Below are 15,845 nucleotides of genomic sequence, written 5' to 3'. Positions count from 1 at the left end.
GCAACTATCCAGACACAAACATCCCTGTTCCAGTATCCCACTTTTCCTCTGTTCCCTCAGAACAGAACATCACAACACTCATTCTGTTATTTTGCACTTAACAGAGGCAATAATGACTACTGGATTATAAATCTTTGCAATGCCCCAAAATACCACAATATTTGAGTAGTGCATGGATAGAGGATAGTACAGTCATTTACCATTCCATACTAATTTCTGTTGCACTCTTGGTGTCATGTGGAACTTTTTAATTAGTCCCTGGAATAGCAGTGACTTTGAGTTTATGTAGAGGCAGGTGAGTTTCCAGTACTAACCAGCAGAAAAGATGTCCTTTCCCACAATCTACTGCAGGGGCTTTTAGCATAGGGAAGCTAAGTGTGTCTGATCCTGTTGAATTTGACCCTTGTCTTGTCAGCCTTACTGCTCTTTCACAGCCAGGTATAGGACACCATTTAATAGCAGGATTATTTTCAACAAAGGCCTGTGGGGAAAACAACGAGAAAAAGAAAAAATATTACCACATAAGATCAGATTTCATCCTTGATATGAAACAATCTGTATTCATAGTCCTCCTTTGAAGGAACAAAGCAAAAAAACTATAAGGACAGTCTTGTAGCTACAAGGATAGACTTTTAAATATAGTTATAGAAAGGGAGTAATTGAATTTCAACTCTTTCTTTAGTAACAACAGTACTTCAGACTTACACTAAGAATGAAATGACTTACATTCCAAACAAAAGTTCAATCTCTGCAAGTTAATTCCTTTGTAATGTGGCTTACAGTAAACTAGTATATATGCACTGACAATACACTCATTAGCAGAACTGATTCTTTCAGTTGGAAAGAATGAAAACCTTACCAATTAAACAAAAATCCCACAATAAACCAGAAATCAGAACTAGACAAACTCAGTAATTTATTTCCCATATTTTTGATTAATGTAACAAGTCTTCTTTTTCTCTGAGGAAAAAAAAAGGAACTTCCACTACTTTGCTTCAAACCTATTCTGATCAACAGTCAAAAAAAAAACTGCAAAATATGAGTCAGATCTGTTAATTTAATTTGCATCTCATTGTGCAATAAAGAGACTTGTTGCAGAGAAAGTACTGTACTGTAAATGAAAAAATATCTACTTCTGCCCTGCCACTGGTAAAGTAGCACATTTCTCAAGACTAGCTCATTACTACACTAGTATAAAAGAAGAAAGCTAAATTAAAAGATTGTTTTTAAAAACAAATTGCAATGATGAAAACAAATACATTAAAAAATGGAGGAAAATCAAATCAATATTTTCCTACTCCTCTACCCATATGCAGTAATCATATCAAGCATAGTACTAGGAAGTTTTATAAAAGGAAACGGATGCCATTTCTGAATGCAGTAAAAACAATCTGAAAACTTTTAAAATTTCAGATTGTGAACACAACTCTGACTGATTAAAACCTTCATATCACCTGTTATGAAAATGAGTTGATAAAATTATTTTATTAATACTACATTAGGAAACATACTATGGAAATGTGGCATTTCTACTTAAGGAATACATAAAATGTTCTTTATTTTTTTCTCCGTGATATGGCAAACACTGATATTATGCTATATAAGAGCCAATACATATGTGCACATATTTGTTTATGAATTTCTACCTGGAAAATTCCAGATATATTGCAGCCTTCCATACAGAAGTTTTAAGTTACCTTTTATAAAATAGAATAGAGTTCAAGAGTACAAGAACAGTTTGATAATTTACCTTAATGTCAAATTGAAGGTATCGCTTGTCCATCTCCTTGGAAACCACACTTTCTATGATGTCTACAGGCACAAGCTGGAAACAATCATATGCTGGGCAAAAAATGTTGTGAGCTTCACCCTCCTGAATTTTCAGATTCAAAAATCTGCCAGAATTTTGCCAGTTGGTATTTGTGAATAAAAAGTAAAAGTGAAAAGGCGGTTGAGTACTTTACACTTATGTTCACAGGTATTCACAATAAATACTTTTCAGAGAAATAAAAGTATCCCTTTCTGCTTAAAAGAGCTACAAATTTGATGAACAGCATAATTAAAAAAATAACACTGTCATGGTTCAAATGTGAGCATCATCAGCAGTATTTAGCCCAATGTTTGTGGTTTCCATCCTTGCCATTTATCACACAGTTCTTTATTATTTAATTAAACTGAGCATTATTTCTACCTTAAATCAGAAACAGAATATTTAAGTGTTATTAATCTAGGAAATAATTAATTTAATACACAATTATTTTCTACAACTGTGCTAATAAAACTAGGCCTGTTTTTGGACACAAATGTCTAAACACAGAACAAGCTCAAAAATGTGCTGCTGTTGTTTAGTTTGAAAGCTGTAACAGGCTTATTAACCTGCCAACAAGGATGCCACTGTTCTAACTTCAATCATTTAAAGGATAGGCAGTTATTCTAAGGTAGTCATCTGAGATCCTTTAGTAGTTAAGGCAGAGATGCCTGTCAATACAACCCATCTTAGATTTGTATCTCAGAGTTGGGTAACTCAGTCCTGGCTATAATCCAAGTGACTTAGGAATGACTGGCTCAGAAAGATGAATTCCACCCTTAGTGCACCACCACAAATACTTGCCATTGAAGCGTGGCTCTGAGCCTGTGGCTCTGAGCCTGTGGCTCTGAGCTGGCCCCTGTGTCCTGCACAAAGGACACACAGTCCAGCAGCCAAATTAGAAGCACCACGTCAAACCAGCGATCTCTTGGTAACTCCTACATTCTGCCAAGGGATTTGCAAGGCAAGAGACTCACAACTAACAATTTTCTTGCCACTGAAAAGAACTGCCTTTGGAAAGCTCATATGGAAAAGAAAGTTCTCTTCCTTAGCACCAGAACTATGGGTTCATAGGAATGGGGCTGATCTGCAGTAGGAATAGCTGTGCAGAAATGGTGCTGTAACAAGACACTACAGGAGCAGAGATCAAGTAGTACAATCTCCTGAATGGGGACACAGATGAATACAAAGCACTGCATACTGATATAATTATTCCTGGGAAATATGATTAATATTTATACTACCCTAATTATCCATGTCTGAGTTTTTCACTAGCACGACTACTCTGACCTATGCAGTAACAAGAGCATTAGATTAATAGAACTTCTAAGTAAAATCTACCCCTCAGTTATTAACTCTCAACATAAAGAAAGAATTTTAATTGCTTTTCTGATTGGAAATGGATTCACAATGCCTAAGTTTAGTGTGCTAAACCCAGAGATGGAATTAAGCATGTGCTTAATTTAGAAACTGTAAACCCCAATGCTGCCAACACCACACACACACACACACTGAACGAATCAAGAGTAGGCTTATCTATTTACACACAAGCTTAAAACATTTGATTAAGAATTTTGCTTAGTCAGAACCTAAACAAACATTACATAAGCCTAAACCAGTAATGGTTGATTGAGTGACAATTAAAATAGTCCATAGGTTCAAACCAGCAACTCTGTGAAACCCAAACAGTACTTCAGCATTAGCTGTTTATAGTCTCTGTCCTTTCCTCCTCAACACAGCCAGCATGAAAGTTTCTCACACGATAGAGAAGTACAGATACTCACGCCTCCCAGCAAGCTCTGCAGAAGTCATGTCCACAAGGCATATCCACTGGGTCTTCAAACACAGAAATATTACACATGCAAATGTCACACTGTAAATGACAAAAATGCTTTTGATTAACAAATACCCTAAAGCTTTTTGTATTGTTAGCAGAATGAGTTTTGTTGGAAAATCTCAGCAAAAATTTAAAGCAGTGCTCGATAGGGGGAAAAAATCTAACTGTATCCAGAAAAAAAAGTTAATTAAGCTATATGAATGGGAAAGACTTGGTATCTCTGTTTTTATAACTCTCTATCCAGAGAGCACATTTTGGGCTGCTTTTTGCAGTGTCCTTGAGCTCAGGAAGTGCTTCACTCTGCAGAGTGTTGGAATCTCAGAGTTCTAGGTCCAAATGGAGCTGTGTTTTTCATCAGCTTCACACACAGCCAGAAATGAGTTTGGAGATGACAGAGGCTACAGGAAATGTTTAGCATCTCACACACTCAGGTCTAAATCAAGGTGGAGCAGTTTGAGTGCACAACAGTGGCAGCAAATACTTTAAGTAATAACCTACATATATATAATTTTTTTAAAAATACTTAGAGGTTTTTGATCAAAATGAAGAATAAGTTACACTACAAATACCCCACTATAAGATATAATTGCTGAATTTTACAGAAGTAGGTACTAAAGAAAAAATAACACTGAATACTGAGACCCTTACTCTGATAGAGTCAAAGAGTAGGGATGAAAATACTCACTGCTTATGTGTGAAAATACTCACTAATTATGTGTGGAAATCAATACTAATGCTCTTCAAGAAATAAAAAATGATTTTTCTTTTCATTGAAACAAAGACACCATGAAAATGTATTTCAACTTTGAATGCATTAGGTATTATATACACATAGGACAGTTTCAGAAAGTTAGCCTGTGGTATGCAACTTTAAAAGCACTTACATTACAGCCAAAACGAAATCAAACAAAAAAATAATGGCCTTTTAAGTGTTAAACTCAGTGAAGATATGTATTATTCCCTCATTCATTTAAACTTATTATCTTGCCAAAATTAAATATTTTAGAAGTTGAGAATGCATTAAAAATAACTTCTATTAAATTTATATGAGCTGTAAATTTTGTTTAAAAGGTATCTTTAAAGTAAGGAATTTAATGAAGCCCCAAGCTAAAACATCAAATAAAAATGTTTACTAGAACTGTTTATAAAATAAGATGCAAATGCAAAACATGTAAAGGAGCCTTATACCTTGTGGCTTTATTTTATCTATTCCTTTTAGTTTTCATTTTCCTGGCAAAATGAGATTTGGTAGTTCAGGTAAGATTCTTAAACAAACAGGAACACTAAATGTGTAACTCTGGACTTGGATTGAGACACACTAGATCTATAATGGCAATCATTATCCACACCTGGATTCCTGGCTTATAGACCATCAATGGAAAACAAAACACACAATGTAAAACTGAGGATATATAATCTCCTGTTCAACATTTTAATTAGGAATTATTCACGGACAATATTTAACTGCTAATGGAAATAAATGTACAATAACAATATACCTTCTATAGCGCATTTTACAATTAAAGAAATAAAATATTTCTATGTGGTCTTAATTTTAATATGAGATTTTGGGATGATCCATCTGAAAGACTGCATGTAATATTCTAAAAAAAATGCTTAGATCATGGAGCAATAGCTTTATAATGCTGCAGCTGTGGATTATTAAAAAGAGAACTCTGTCTTCCAAAAGAGCCACACTGATTTTAATGAAAGGCGCTTTCATATTTCAAATTTGCAATAGCTTTGTAAACTGCTTGAAGCAGCCCACACATAGTAAAAGTAATTATAAGCTTACAGTACACTAGTGGGCTGACATTTCAAAATGCAGACAAAGACAATTTTGTTTTCTAAAGAAAAAATTTTCAAAAGGCAGGGTTCACAGAACTGTGTACATTCAGGGAAATGGATACAATAAAATTGAACATCTTGATAGGGATGAGATGAAAAGTTCAAAAGAGCCAAATGCACTGATGTGACTGTAGCTGTCTAAAATGAGAGTTTGTGAATGACAGCCAAGGTAAAACCAGAATGCTTTCGATTTGCCAGGTGCTGAACTGTTATCATATAGAATGTTTAAGGTTTCAACTTCTCAACAGAGAAGTGTTTCTCTGTTTCTCTGATTTTTCACTTTTGGAAAGAGAAACACTTTATACTTTCACAAAGGTATTTTTGGCAGCTGCCCTGTCTACACAGGTGCACCGCGTTTAGAAATCAGCTGTTTTGCCCTGCTGGTTTAAGATCTATTTATAAATTTACCACAGCTGTCTCCATGTCTCCAGGTGAGGGGCTGATTTCATCAGGGGAAGTGATGGAAGAGCGAGTGGTGCGTGGGGTCCGTGGGGACGGGAGCGTGTCCCACGCGTTGTACCCGCTCGGAGGGGGCGTTGGCATCTGAACCCCGGAACGCTGGCAGCAGTGCTCCGGGTTACACATCCAGGCTTCGAGTAACTTCTCCCTGTCCCAGTCTTCAAGAAATACAGATACAGGAAATTATGCACCTGACAATGTTAAAATGTATTTTGTAACTGCATCCTCAAAAGAACACTAAACAAAAAAAATTAAAATAAATAACTATAATGAAGTGTAATCGAATGGAACTTCAGACATTCCATTTCAGAGAACACACTCCAAGATAATATGTAATGCAATGCATTTTTGTAAATAATTGCATCACAAACATCTCCTTTCCCTGTAATATGTCTTAACATATTTTTGTTATTTATTTACAGCAACTGTAGTAGCTAGAAGACTCAGCTGAAAACCAGAACTGTACTATCACAGACAGATGAAAATATACCAACCCTCACACCAATGAATTTTTATTATTTTTTCTTGCTATGAAAAAAAAATTGTTTAATATGGATTCAATTTTATCTGTTGTGGGTTTTTTTTGTTTGTTTGTTGTTTTTTTTTTTTTTTAAATGAAGCCAGGAAATACAGGAAAAATACTAAGATTACAAAAAGATTTGTGACTTAATGAGTTTCCAGACTTTTCCAGACTTTATATATATATGCCTATAAATGTGTTTCTGCGGGGGGAAAAAAATCCACCTAAGTATAAAGAAAATTTCATATATTCTCACTACATTTTATTCTGCACTTGTTAGTGAATGCTTTATTTTTATTCATAATTAACACTGCCCATTTATATACAAAAAACAACTAGTGAAACAATATATAATATAATTGTTTGAAATGCAGTCTGTTTCTGATTCCTAAGATAAATACTAAAGATATCTCCAGAATTGCAGGTTTTCTCTACCCAAAATACTTGAAAGTTCTCATTTAAGTATAAATCTATCAAATTCCTATACAGATTTTAATCTAAACTCATCAACACTACACACAGATCAGACAAACGTGAATTTCATAAACTATTAGAAATTTCCCAATTTTTTCCTACTGCTTTAAATAACTATTTTAAAGTTTGGGGATTTTTTGAAGTGCTGGGTACTCTCAAAGAAACATCAATGCTATTAACCAGAAGATGTTTTATTTTTATTTAGTTTTATTTTTATAAGGAAAAGATAGTTCTCCTATCCTGTATTAGTGCTGAGAAAAAAACTATATGTGTTCTAAGCACCAAACTTAGTAAAAGTATTGCCTCTGTAAAAAAAAAAATCTTTGAGCTGCAGATGATTTATTGATCAATTCCTTACTTATCTAAGCTAAAACATATCACGGGTTAGTTTAATTTCATTTGTTTAAAGATATGGACCCACACACTTACACATCAAAACTTACAAATTTTATCAGCATTTTTTCATACTACCCTGAGTTTATAACCTTTCAGAGCGGGGCTGACTGATGTTAAGATACAGATAAAATTTTCTAGAAATTTTCTTGACTTTCTCTGTTGCGCTGTATCTTTGAAATAGGTAAGGGCTAAAAGATGTCACCAAATGGATCCACTTTGTTCTCTTTACTAACTTACGAATTTTAGTAAAATACAAGGTATATTTGTTGAATTGCCTATTTTTTATCCTGAAATCCATTGCTGTGTACTGAATTAGAAGAGAAACAATGTTGAAAATACACTTGTAGAAAAACTGTAAAGCTTTCATGACTGCTACAATAATATTTTTTTAAATCTTGGCTCTAATTCTACATACTTCTGTCTCTCAAATAAGAGAAAAAAAGGAAAATACACTCTTAATGTCTGTGTCAATAACTTGACATAGTTGTACAATAAAAGAAAGCAAAGTCTGGTGGATTAAGTATTATACACCTGTACACTATTAAACTTTATATAAGTATGATCTTTCCAAGAATTTAAAACATGCTTATCACACCTTGTGTGAATTAAACCAAGATTTCACATTATTCTTTTGTGAATTTCAAAATTTAATGCAAAAACGTTACAATTTCTCATTTGATGTTTATTCTCTAAACCTCTGTAAACACCTGAGTTATTTCCTTTACTGAGCTGAATCAATACAGCTACAGACAAAATAGTTGATTTTCTCATGACTTGCTAATTGTCCGTGCTTCTTTCTGAGCACTGGCCAATTGCATTAAGTTACCAGAACATCACTAAGGCAACATCAGTAGAATGACCTTTCCAACACAGACTGATTTCTTCTCAATTTTCAATTCCTGCTTGCTAGATGCTGGCGGACATTTCTCTACCATTTACATCAACCTCACTGATTTTCAACTAATTGCAGACTGAGCTGAGAGCTTGAACAATTTGAACAATTTTCCTCTTCCAAATATCTGCACAGGTTATGAATACTCAGTCAAATATTTATCATTTTTAGCCTTACTGAGACTATTCTGGGAATACAACATAGCATTCAAATATTGCACATATTATAAATATAATATAAGAATTAAACAAAGAATCAACATAATAATATATATATGTGCAAGGACTGTGCCTTAAATATTATTATACTGGTTTACTTAGCTCAATGTTAAAAGGAACACAAATACCAGCTATGGAAAATAATGTAAAAGAGATGAGTTTCAGGTACCACAACTCCTCATTAAAGTGTACCAAAAGCTGTGGGTTTAAAATAATGTCCTTCTATTTCATTTTTCTCTCTCCCACTGACTTTAACAAGGAGAACACAAAAATAATAGGGTATGAAAGCCTAATCCAGCAACACAGAGATGAGCACGCAAACCATTAACTGCCTGAGTAGTTCCTTTGGCATAAAGTAACAATGCAGATGCTTCAGTAAGCATAAGTTGTGAATCATTGAATCAAAGCCTACAGCTTACACCGAGTTTTAGAGATACTTTTGTCTGAAGAAAACACTGAATCCAGTATATTCCCTTTCTGACAACTCCAGCTTAACTTGAAAAAGAATACAGACTTATTTCAGTGAAAATAAACTAGTTACAGATATGCACATGGAAAAGCATACCCTGTATGCAAAGTGTAACTATAAAAAATCCTCCAAAAGACATACACTCATATAATTTAAACCCAAGGCAATTTCCAACCAGTTATTACAATGGTCACACTGCTTTTATTGCAATGAAAAATAAATTCTAAAATGTTGATCTGGTTTTATACACAAATACATAGTGGCAGAAAACCAACAGTCAGACAAAAATAGGTTTGATGAATTTTACTTTTTTGACATAAAAACTATGTAAGTTTTACTCCTGTGTCTCTGTCTCTCACCAAAACAGGATGTTTCTGTTTTTCCACATTGCTGAAGTTAAACTGTCTTCCATTATAATTCCTAGTTTGAATCACTTTTCTATCAGCTTCCCCGATTGCCTCAATGTTTTTTGACATACTGCAGCTGTACTTCTTTCTGAAGTACTGTGTGGTCTGTTTCCTGCTATTAACCATTACTTCTCTTTTCCTTGGAAATAAAGTGCAAACATAAAACTGTGGTTTTGAATTTGCTGAAAGCAGTTTATTTAGATTTTAAGGTTTGGGATTACCATGTGCCCGAAGTAGAGCTTCTGCAGTAAAGAGCGGGGCTTGAAGCATGTCAGCAGATTCCACGATCAGCATGTCCTTAAGCCTTCGCAGGTCTTGGAGTCTTAGTCCCTCATATGGCTTGAAGAAGATGAAGAAAGATAATTTATGTCCAATATTTTCAAGTTAGTCTCTAATACAGTATTAAAAAAAAAGCATTCAAAGCACTATTACTAATTACTATTACCATCTCAACTGCAAGGCAGTATGGGACAAAATTTATTCACCATGCACACCAATGATCATGCAAAGCTACATGGAAACACTGTCATTTTGTTATATTTACAGTATGATTTTGTAAACTTCAAAATCTAAAAGCATTTCTTCCAGGTATAATGGAGAACTCTAAAGTTCTCCATTACAGGAGGAAGCCATCTTCAAATTATAAACTAGCCTAACATTGACTCTCTCCCAAAAACAAGCTAGATTTTCACAGAATCTAGATGAACTTTGATTCAGTGATTAGTCCTCAGGTATTGTGGAATAGGTATGAGAATGCATGACTAGATTTGAACTAAGGATTTAGAGAAGAGCCAAAGGACAGGTTATCATACATTGCATTCTCTGACTCTACACATTAATTGAGACCCATTAACTCTGAATTGGTCTGCAGGGGATACATTGAGGCATTAGACAGTGAGAGGTTTGTGAACAGAATCCAGTATCTGGATCTTCTGAGGCAATAGCCACCCTTTCAGAAACAAAGTCCATCCCCAGTAGGACAGATGAGACATTCAATTAGATGTTTGTAGCAATACTGTTAGGGTTGAGGTTGGAAGAGACCTTCAAATGTCATTTGTTCCAGCATTCCTCCTCAATCAGGGTCACTTAGAGCCAGCTGCCCAGGACGATGTCCAGATGGCTTTTGGACATCTCCAAGGCTGGGGATATATTGTACATGGAAATATCAAAACAGTTTTTGAGAAACAATGGCCAATTCTCATAGCCCTACAGAGAGCAGATCATCCAGCTGCCTTCTTGATCTGGAGATCCATCCCCTAATTACAACATTAAAAACTCAAATCAGAAAGACAAAAAGAAGTAATTTAGGATTCTGAATTAGCTCCAACCAAGAGAGCAGACATACACACATATGTTTGCAGACTCATTTTTAAAACTAAGAAAGACTATGACAGCAAATAATGTCTTTGTTAGTGTTGCACAGAGAAAATTTTCCATAGGTAGAAAGAGAAAAAAAAAACCCCAAAAAATGTGGGAGGGTCTGCAAAGAGAATGAATACAGAAAGGATATGTAAAAAACACTATTCTTTCATGCACCGGTTTTATTTATTTAAAGGGTAGCTAACAAGATATTTAAAACATTTGACATAATGTGTTACATGCTCAGATCTAATCAGGAACCTGGGCACCAAAGGGCAATTGTCTTCAGCAATTTGGAGAAGGAAGGACACAGCAGCAGTGATGACAAATAATGACAGTTAAGACCATGCATTATTATTTACTATCTATATTTTGGTTTTATGTAGACTATAGTCCAGGACTCTCCAGTGCTAGATTGTAAGGACACAAATGTATGCAAGCGTACATAGCCAGAAAGCAAAAGACTGGTTCTGTCCTCGAAAGGTTACAATCTAAGTAAAATTCTACTGTCCCCTTTAAGGATAACAAGCAGAAGGCAGAAGTGATGGAGAGAATGGATACTCTGGGTTGCTAAGTGATTTGCTCTTTTGAGACACCTATTCAAAAAATGTAACTTGCTTCCTGTGTTCCAGACATCATAATTAACTCCACAATGCATCTAAAACTCATGACTGACTCACACAAATACTTCTGTTAGCTAATCAGTGACATAAACAAGTGCTTCTCCCTACTAGAAACTTTGCCATCAGCAAGAGTAATGCTCCACAGATCTGCATTGGGCCTCTGTTCTTATTGAGAAAGCAAGCAAAGCAGAAGAGAAATGACCTGCAAGTGTCCTGACCTGTAAGTTTGGGCAGTTTCTCTATGTCCTTCCAGTGCTGATCATGCATGACTCAGTAAAGGACAATCTAAACGTTAATGGCTTGCACAGAAATAAATCTGGGCCACTTGGATTAACAGCATGCTGGAATTTGACTGACCTTCTTAACTTATTACAAAAGAGATACTTTTTAAAAAACATTTCAGAGTGACAGGGATAGAAACAACTGTGTGCCAGAATGATTATAATTGTGCTGTATATACAGCAAAGAAACAGAAGCAGAATGGTCATGACTGACTCTGAATTCCATTTGAATTGCAATTGTAAAGCAATCAGCTGTGTCAGCACAACAGTACTCAATTCTTGAAGACCATACACATCATAAGAAAAAATACCTTTTTTGTTAAACTTGCAACATATAAGCATATTTTAGGACCTGGTATTTTATCCTGAAATGCAGATATGTTCAGAATTATATTTAATTGATTGGTTCTAGGTCAACCACTGTCAAGTATCTCCCCTTGAGTAACAGACTACTATATTACCTCAACTGGAGCATTCCACACAACCCAGAAGGGAGTTTTAGATCTTCAGATTTTAGGAATCCTAATTTTATCTTTTTAAGTATGAGGGAAACATTCCCTAAGAATGTGTTTGAAACGTCAGACATTTGTTTCATAAAACAACATATGAGCCCCACAGAAGAAGCTGAAAGAAATTTTAGGCTGGCACTATTAAGGAGGTTAATCCAGAAATTCCAGAGTGAAGACTTTATACAATGAACCTTAAAAATGTAATGTGTACAAGACAGTCTTGTAGAGATTTGTAAAGATACAGTCTTTAGCTATGAGGATGTACATCCAGGATGTAAAATCAGAGAGGTTTATTTTTAACTACTTTGAACACTAATGACTTATCTCTGCAATGCCATGTGCTAGAAAGGATTTTGATTACAGTTAATGATGCCTGGCTCCTTTAATGGTCACTTACAGAGGGACTCTTTATTGACATTTGCTGTGAAAAAGACGTTGTTCAATATTAGCATCATTTAAATATATAATGATTTTGAAATATACTATAAGAGTTACTACTTTAATACACTGCTGAGCTTCTCAAAACAGATGAGAACACTTCTGCATTTTCAAAAGCCCTTCTTTGAAATTCGTTTCTTCTCCAGTTCTTACTACTAATGTTTAGATATCATAAATTATACCTTTTTCTTCTCCTGAAAGTACTTTCAGTATGTAAGCTGATTATTTTAACAGTTCATTTCAAGCTATTATTACTTTCTTCACTTTTAAAGCACCATTAAAATAGACAGGGGCAAAGTAACTCTTTGCTACACTCTTGCTAACTCTTTGTCAATTAAATGGTGACAAAACACTTCATGTAAACATCCTTCTTTATGGAAGGATGGAGTTCTGCAGTTAATGCAGTAATATATTAAAAATTATTTATTCTCCATTTAACTCATTCAAGTAGAATTATATGCACTATATGTTTATTGACACTACATATATCTTAACTAAAGGTGGTCCCCTTCTCTCACTTCATAAACCATTCTCTATTGGTTGAGATAAAATAAATTTGAATAATTTAAGATAACTCTTTGTACTTATGGTATTTATATTACTTATCTATTTATATGACATCAATTCAGGATTTGAAAAAATCATTCCAATTTTATACACTCAGTAAATCTGTGATACATTCACTAGCAGTGTATTTCTTCATTATTCAGTAGAACATATGTAAAAGAAATAAAGAAATTATATATTTTGCTGTTGGATAAGGTATTTCATTGTGTCTGACTGAGAGCCAAAACTGTTGTGGATGATCTGCTCTGAGGTACTGCTCATTCCCAGGCACTTCTCATGCAAATTTAAAACATTACTTGATTTAATTGAAAGGAAGGACCCTTTCAGTCTGAAGATTCCCAAGGATACAGCACCAAGACAAATATGCTCTCATGCTACAACAAATCTCAATGCAAGACTGTGTGAAAGAACAACCAAAATCTATATTACCAGCTTAAGAACAATCACTTAATGTCATTGTGATTACATTGTGAAAATACACAATTGGATCTAAAAGATTTAAAAGATAGATTTATCTTCAACTGGATTTAAAAGATAGATTTAGATTTTATACATCAAAGATTTTTTTTGAGATTACTCAACAAAGTAAGAGCAAAAAAATAAGGAAAAAGAATTGTGTTCTCCTGTAAACACGGCAGGCTCTGAAGGAGAGATATTGGGTACTATCATTCCAGATACTACTGTGCAGATCTTAAACACTGGAGTTAAGCCCATTTAGCTGTTCTGCCTAGGAAGAAATCCTATTCATGGTTTTCAAATATTTTATCTTTTCCTGTAACCTTCATTCAAAAGATGCAGTTCCTTTGGAAATGCATTTCTTAGTGTTCAAAGTTTTTTAATTATTCATGAATGAGTATTTTCTGTTTTGGAAGGATGTTGAATGGCAACAATTACAAGCTGAATACGATGCTAAACAAGCACCTTGTACACTCCATCCCTCAGTGTTTAATAATATATAAAAATGAAACTGAGAGAAAAAAAGTTAAGGATCATCCTTGAGAGGCAATTTTGGTGAAGCATCTGTGCTGTGGGGGTTTTGACAGAGGCATCACCATAGGCAGTGGTAAGTGCAGCTGTCACTGCCCATCCCAGACATTTGTATACAGACCTGGAGGATGAGGACATGCGGCCATTTGGATTGCAGCTCAATGCAACTCTTTCTAAGGCTGTTTTTTCAATTGATTTTAGCCACTCTGAGGGCTAGGATTGAAAGATTAACTTCTGGCTACATGCTCTTGGCATCTCCCTTGTGCCAGCACTTGCTCTCTTAGAGATAAACAAGATGTTAGAGAAATTATCCCACTGGAAAGTCATAAAGAAAGGGGGAGAAAATCAGCAGGGAGGATGTGAAGACAGAACTGCTCTATGTAAATTCTCAAGGTCATCAATTGGAGTACCAATTGCAGGCTGACATTTTTCGGCTTGTGAACATTTAGAACACATGGGAAAGTGGCCCTGGTATGTGAGATGGACAGCTGTACAGTCCCTTGTATCAAGTCTTGCAGCTGGTTTTGCTCAGCATCTACCTTAAACAGGTATGAGCCAACATCTTATCTTACAGAAAAGCTTACTCAAGTGGCTCTTGATTTGTCCCACCCATATCTGTAAGTTCCTTGTCTTCTTACCTGTGCTGGTGTATATGCCAGCAAACCCCTGGTATAAGTATGATGATAACAATTATTCAACTTAAATAATACAGTTATATATTACCACTCTTTGAATTTTTTTCTTCTTTTAAGCCAAAACATAGCTTTGATCCAGCTGAAAACATAACCTTCCAAATAGTTCTACTTGCATAACCAGAGGAGTGGCAAATTGCAATTGTGGCAAGAAACTGCTGCAGCCTTTTGAAATGTTTCTGCCAAGAGAGAATGTAAATTCAAACTATCTTCTTACAGTTTGGATGGAAATATTCAGAGAAATTAAAATGAGTTAATTACATTTGCTATTTCAATATACTAAATACATTAAAAACCTCATCTCTAAATGTCTCATCTAGGAATAAACTATCTAATAAAGACTGTTTATATTTGAATTTATTCAAGAAAAATGGTCAAAAAATTAAATGGACACTACAAGGACTTGCTTACTCTCAAATAAAAGTGACAAAGAGTGGCATTTTTCAGGGGAACAGTTAATGTGATCTAAGCCTACTAAAGTATTTTCTTTTAAACATCATTAGGTCATAAGTGGGCCCAGCTAGTAAAAAGCCAAGCTAAGCTATTTCTGAAGGGAGTAACCCTAGAGAAATCTGTTGTCCTTGAATTTAAACAGAATTCATTTGTAATATTTACTGAATCATATAATCGATCTATGTATGCTGATTTAGAATTTGAGTTACCTAAAATCTGATCATGAATGGGGAGGAAACTTATACTCAGAATCTTTTTGGTCTTTTAAATTATCTTTATGGAATCACAGTTGCCTGTAAGGCATAACAAAATTCAAGCCAATTTTTTTTTTCTGTGAATTGTCTCTCTCTTTCAAAAATTTACTTGGAAGTAATACCACTTGTTATTACCTGTTTTTCATACAAACTCTGGTATGCAGTAGCTTCAGGCATCATGTCATAAAACAAGAAAGTAAATGCACAATGTTGAAGTCCTGCACTAGTCAGTTTTGAGTGATTTTGTAACATTCAACCCAGTCTTAGTCCAGGAAAAGTTTACCTATTCTATTCCACAGATCTTCTCCTTTTCAGAATTTCTTTTGTCCTAATTTTTGAGACAAAAAGGCATCTT

The 15,845-nt window shown here is 34.7% G+C and overlaps 1 protein-coding gene across 8 annotated transcripts in view; it reads right to left on the bottom strand.

Moving 5' to 3' along the window:
- ANKIB1 (ankyrin repeat and IBR domain containing 1) overlaps positions 1–15,845 on the bottom strand; it is an 88,378-nt gene that overhangs the window by 19,991 nt on the left and 52,542 nt on the right. For all 8 annotated transcript variants that reach the window (XM_030266955.4, XM_030266951.4, XM_030266957.4 and 5 more), the window contains 5 exons: positions 9,549–9,666; positions 5,901–6,109; positions 3,592–3,680; positions 1,751–1,895; positions 315–481 (listed from right to left, as the gene is read on the bottom strand). In XM_030266955.4, the coding sequence (XP_030122815.4) occupies positions 315–481; positions 1,751–1,895; positions 3,592–3,680; positions 5,901–6,109; positions 9,549–9,666 (728 nt within the window). The remainder of the gene's footprint in view (positions 1–314; positions 482–1,750; positions 1,896–3,591; positions 3,681–5,900; positions 6,110–9,548; positions 9,667–15,845) is intronic.

The sequence above is a fragment of the Taeniopygia guttata genome, chromosome 2 (assembly GCF_048771995.1).
Source record: "Taeniopygia guttata chromosome 2, bTaeGut7.mat, whole genome shotgun sequence".
In the NCBI taxonomy this organism is placed as follows: Eukaryota; Metazoa; Chordata; class Aves; order Passeriformes; family Estrildidae; genus Taeniopygia; species Taeniopygia guttata.
This window is presented reverse-complemented; position numbering and strand designations above follow the sequence as displayed.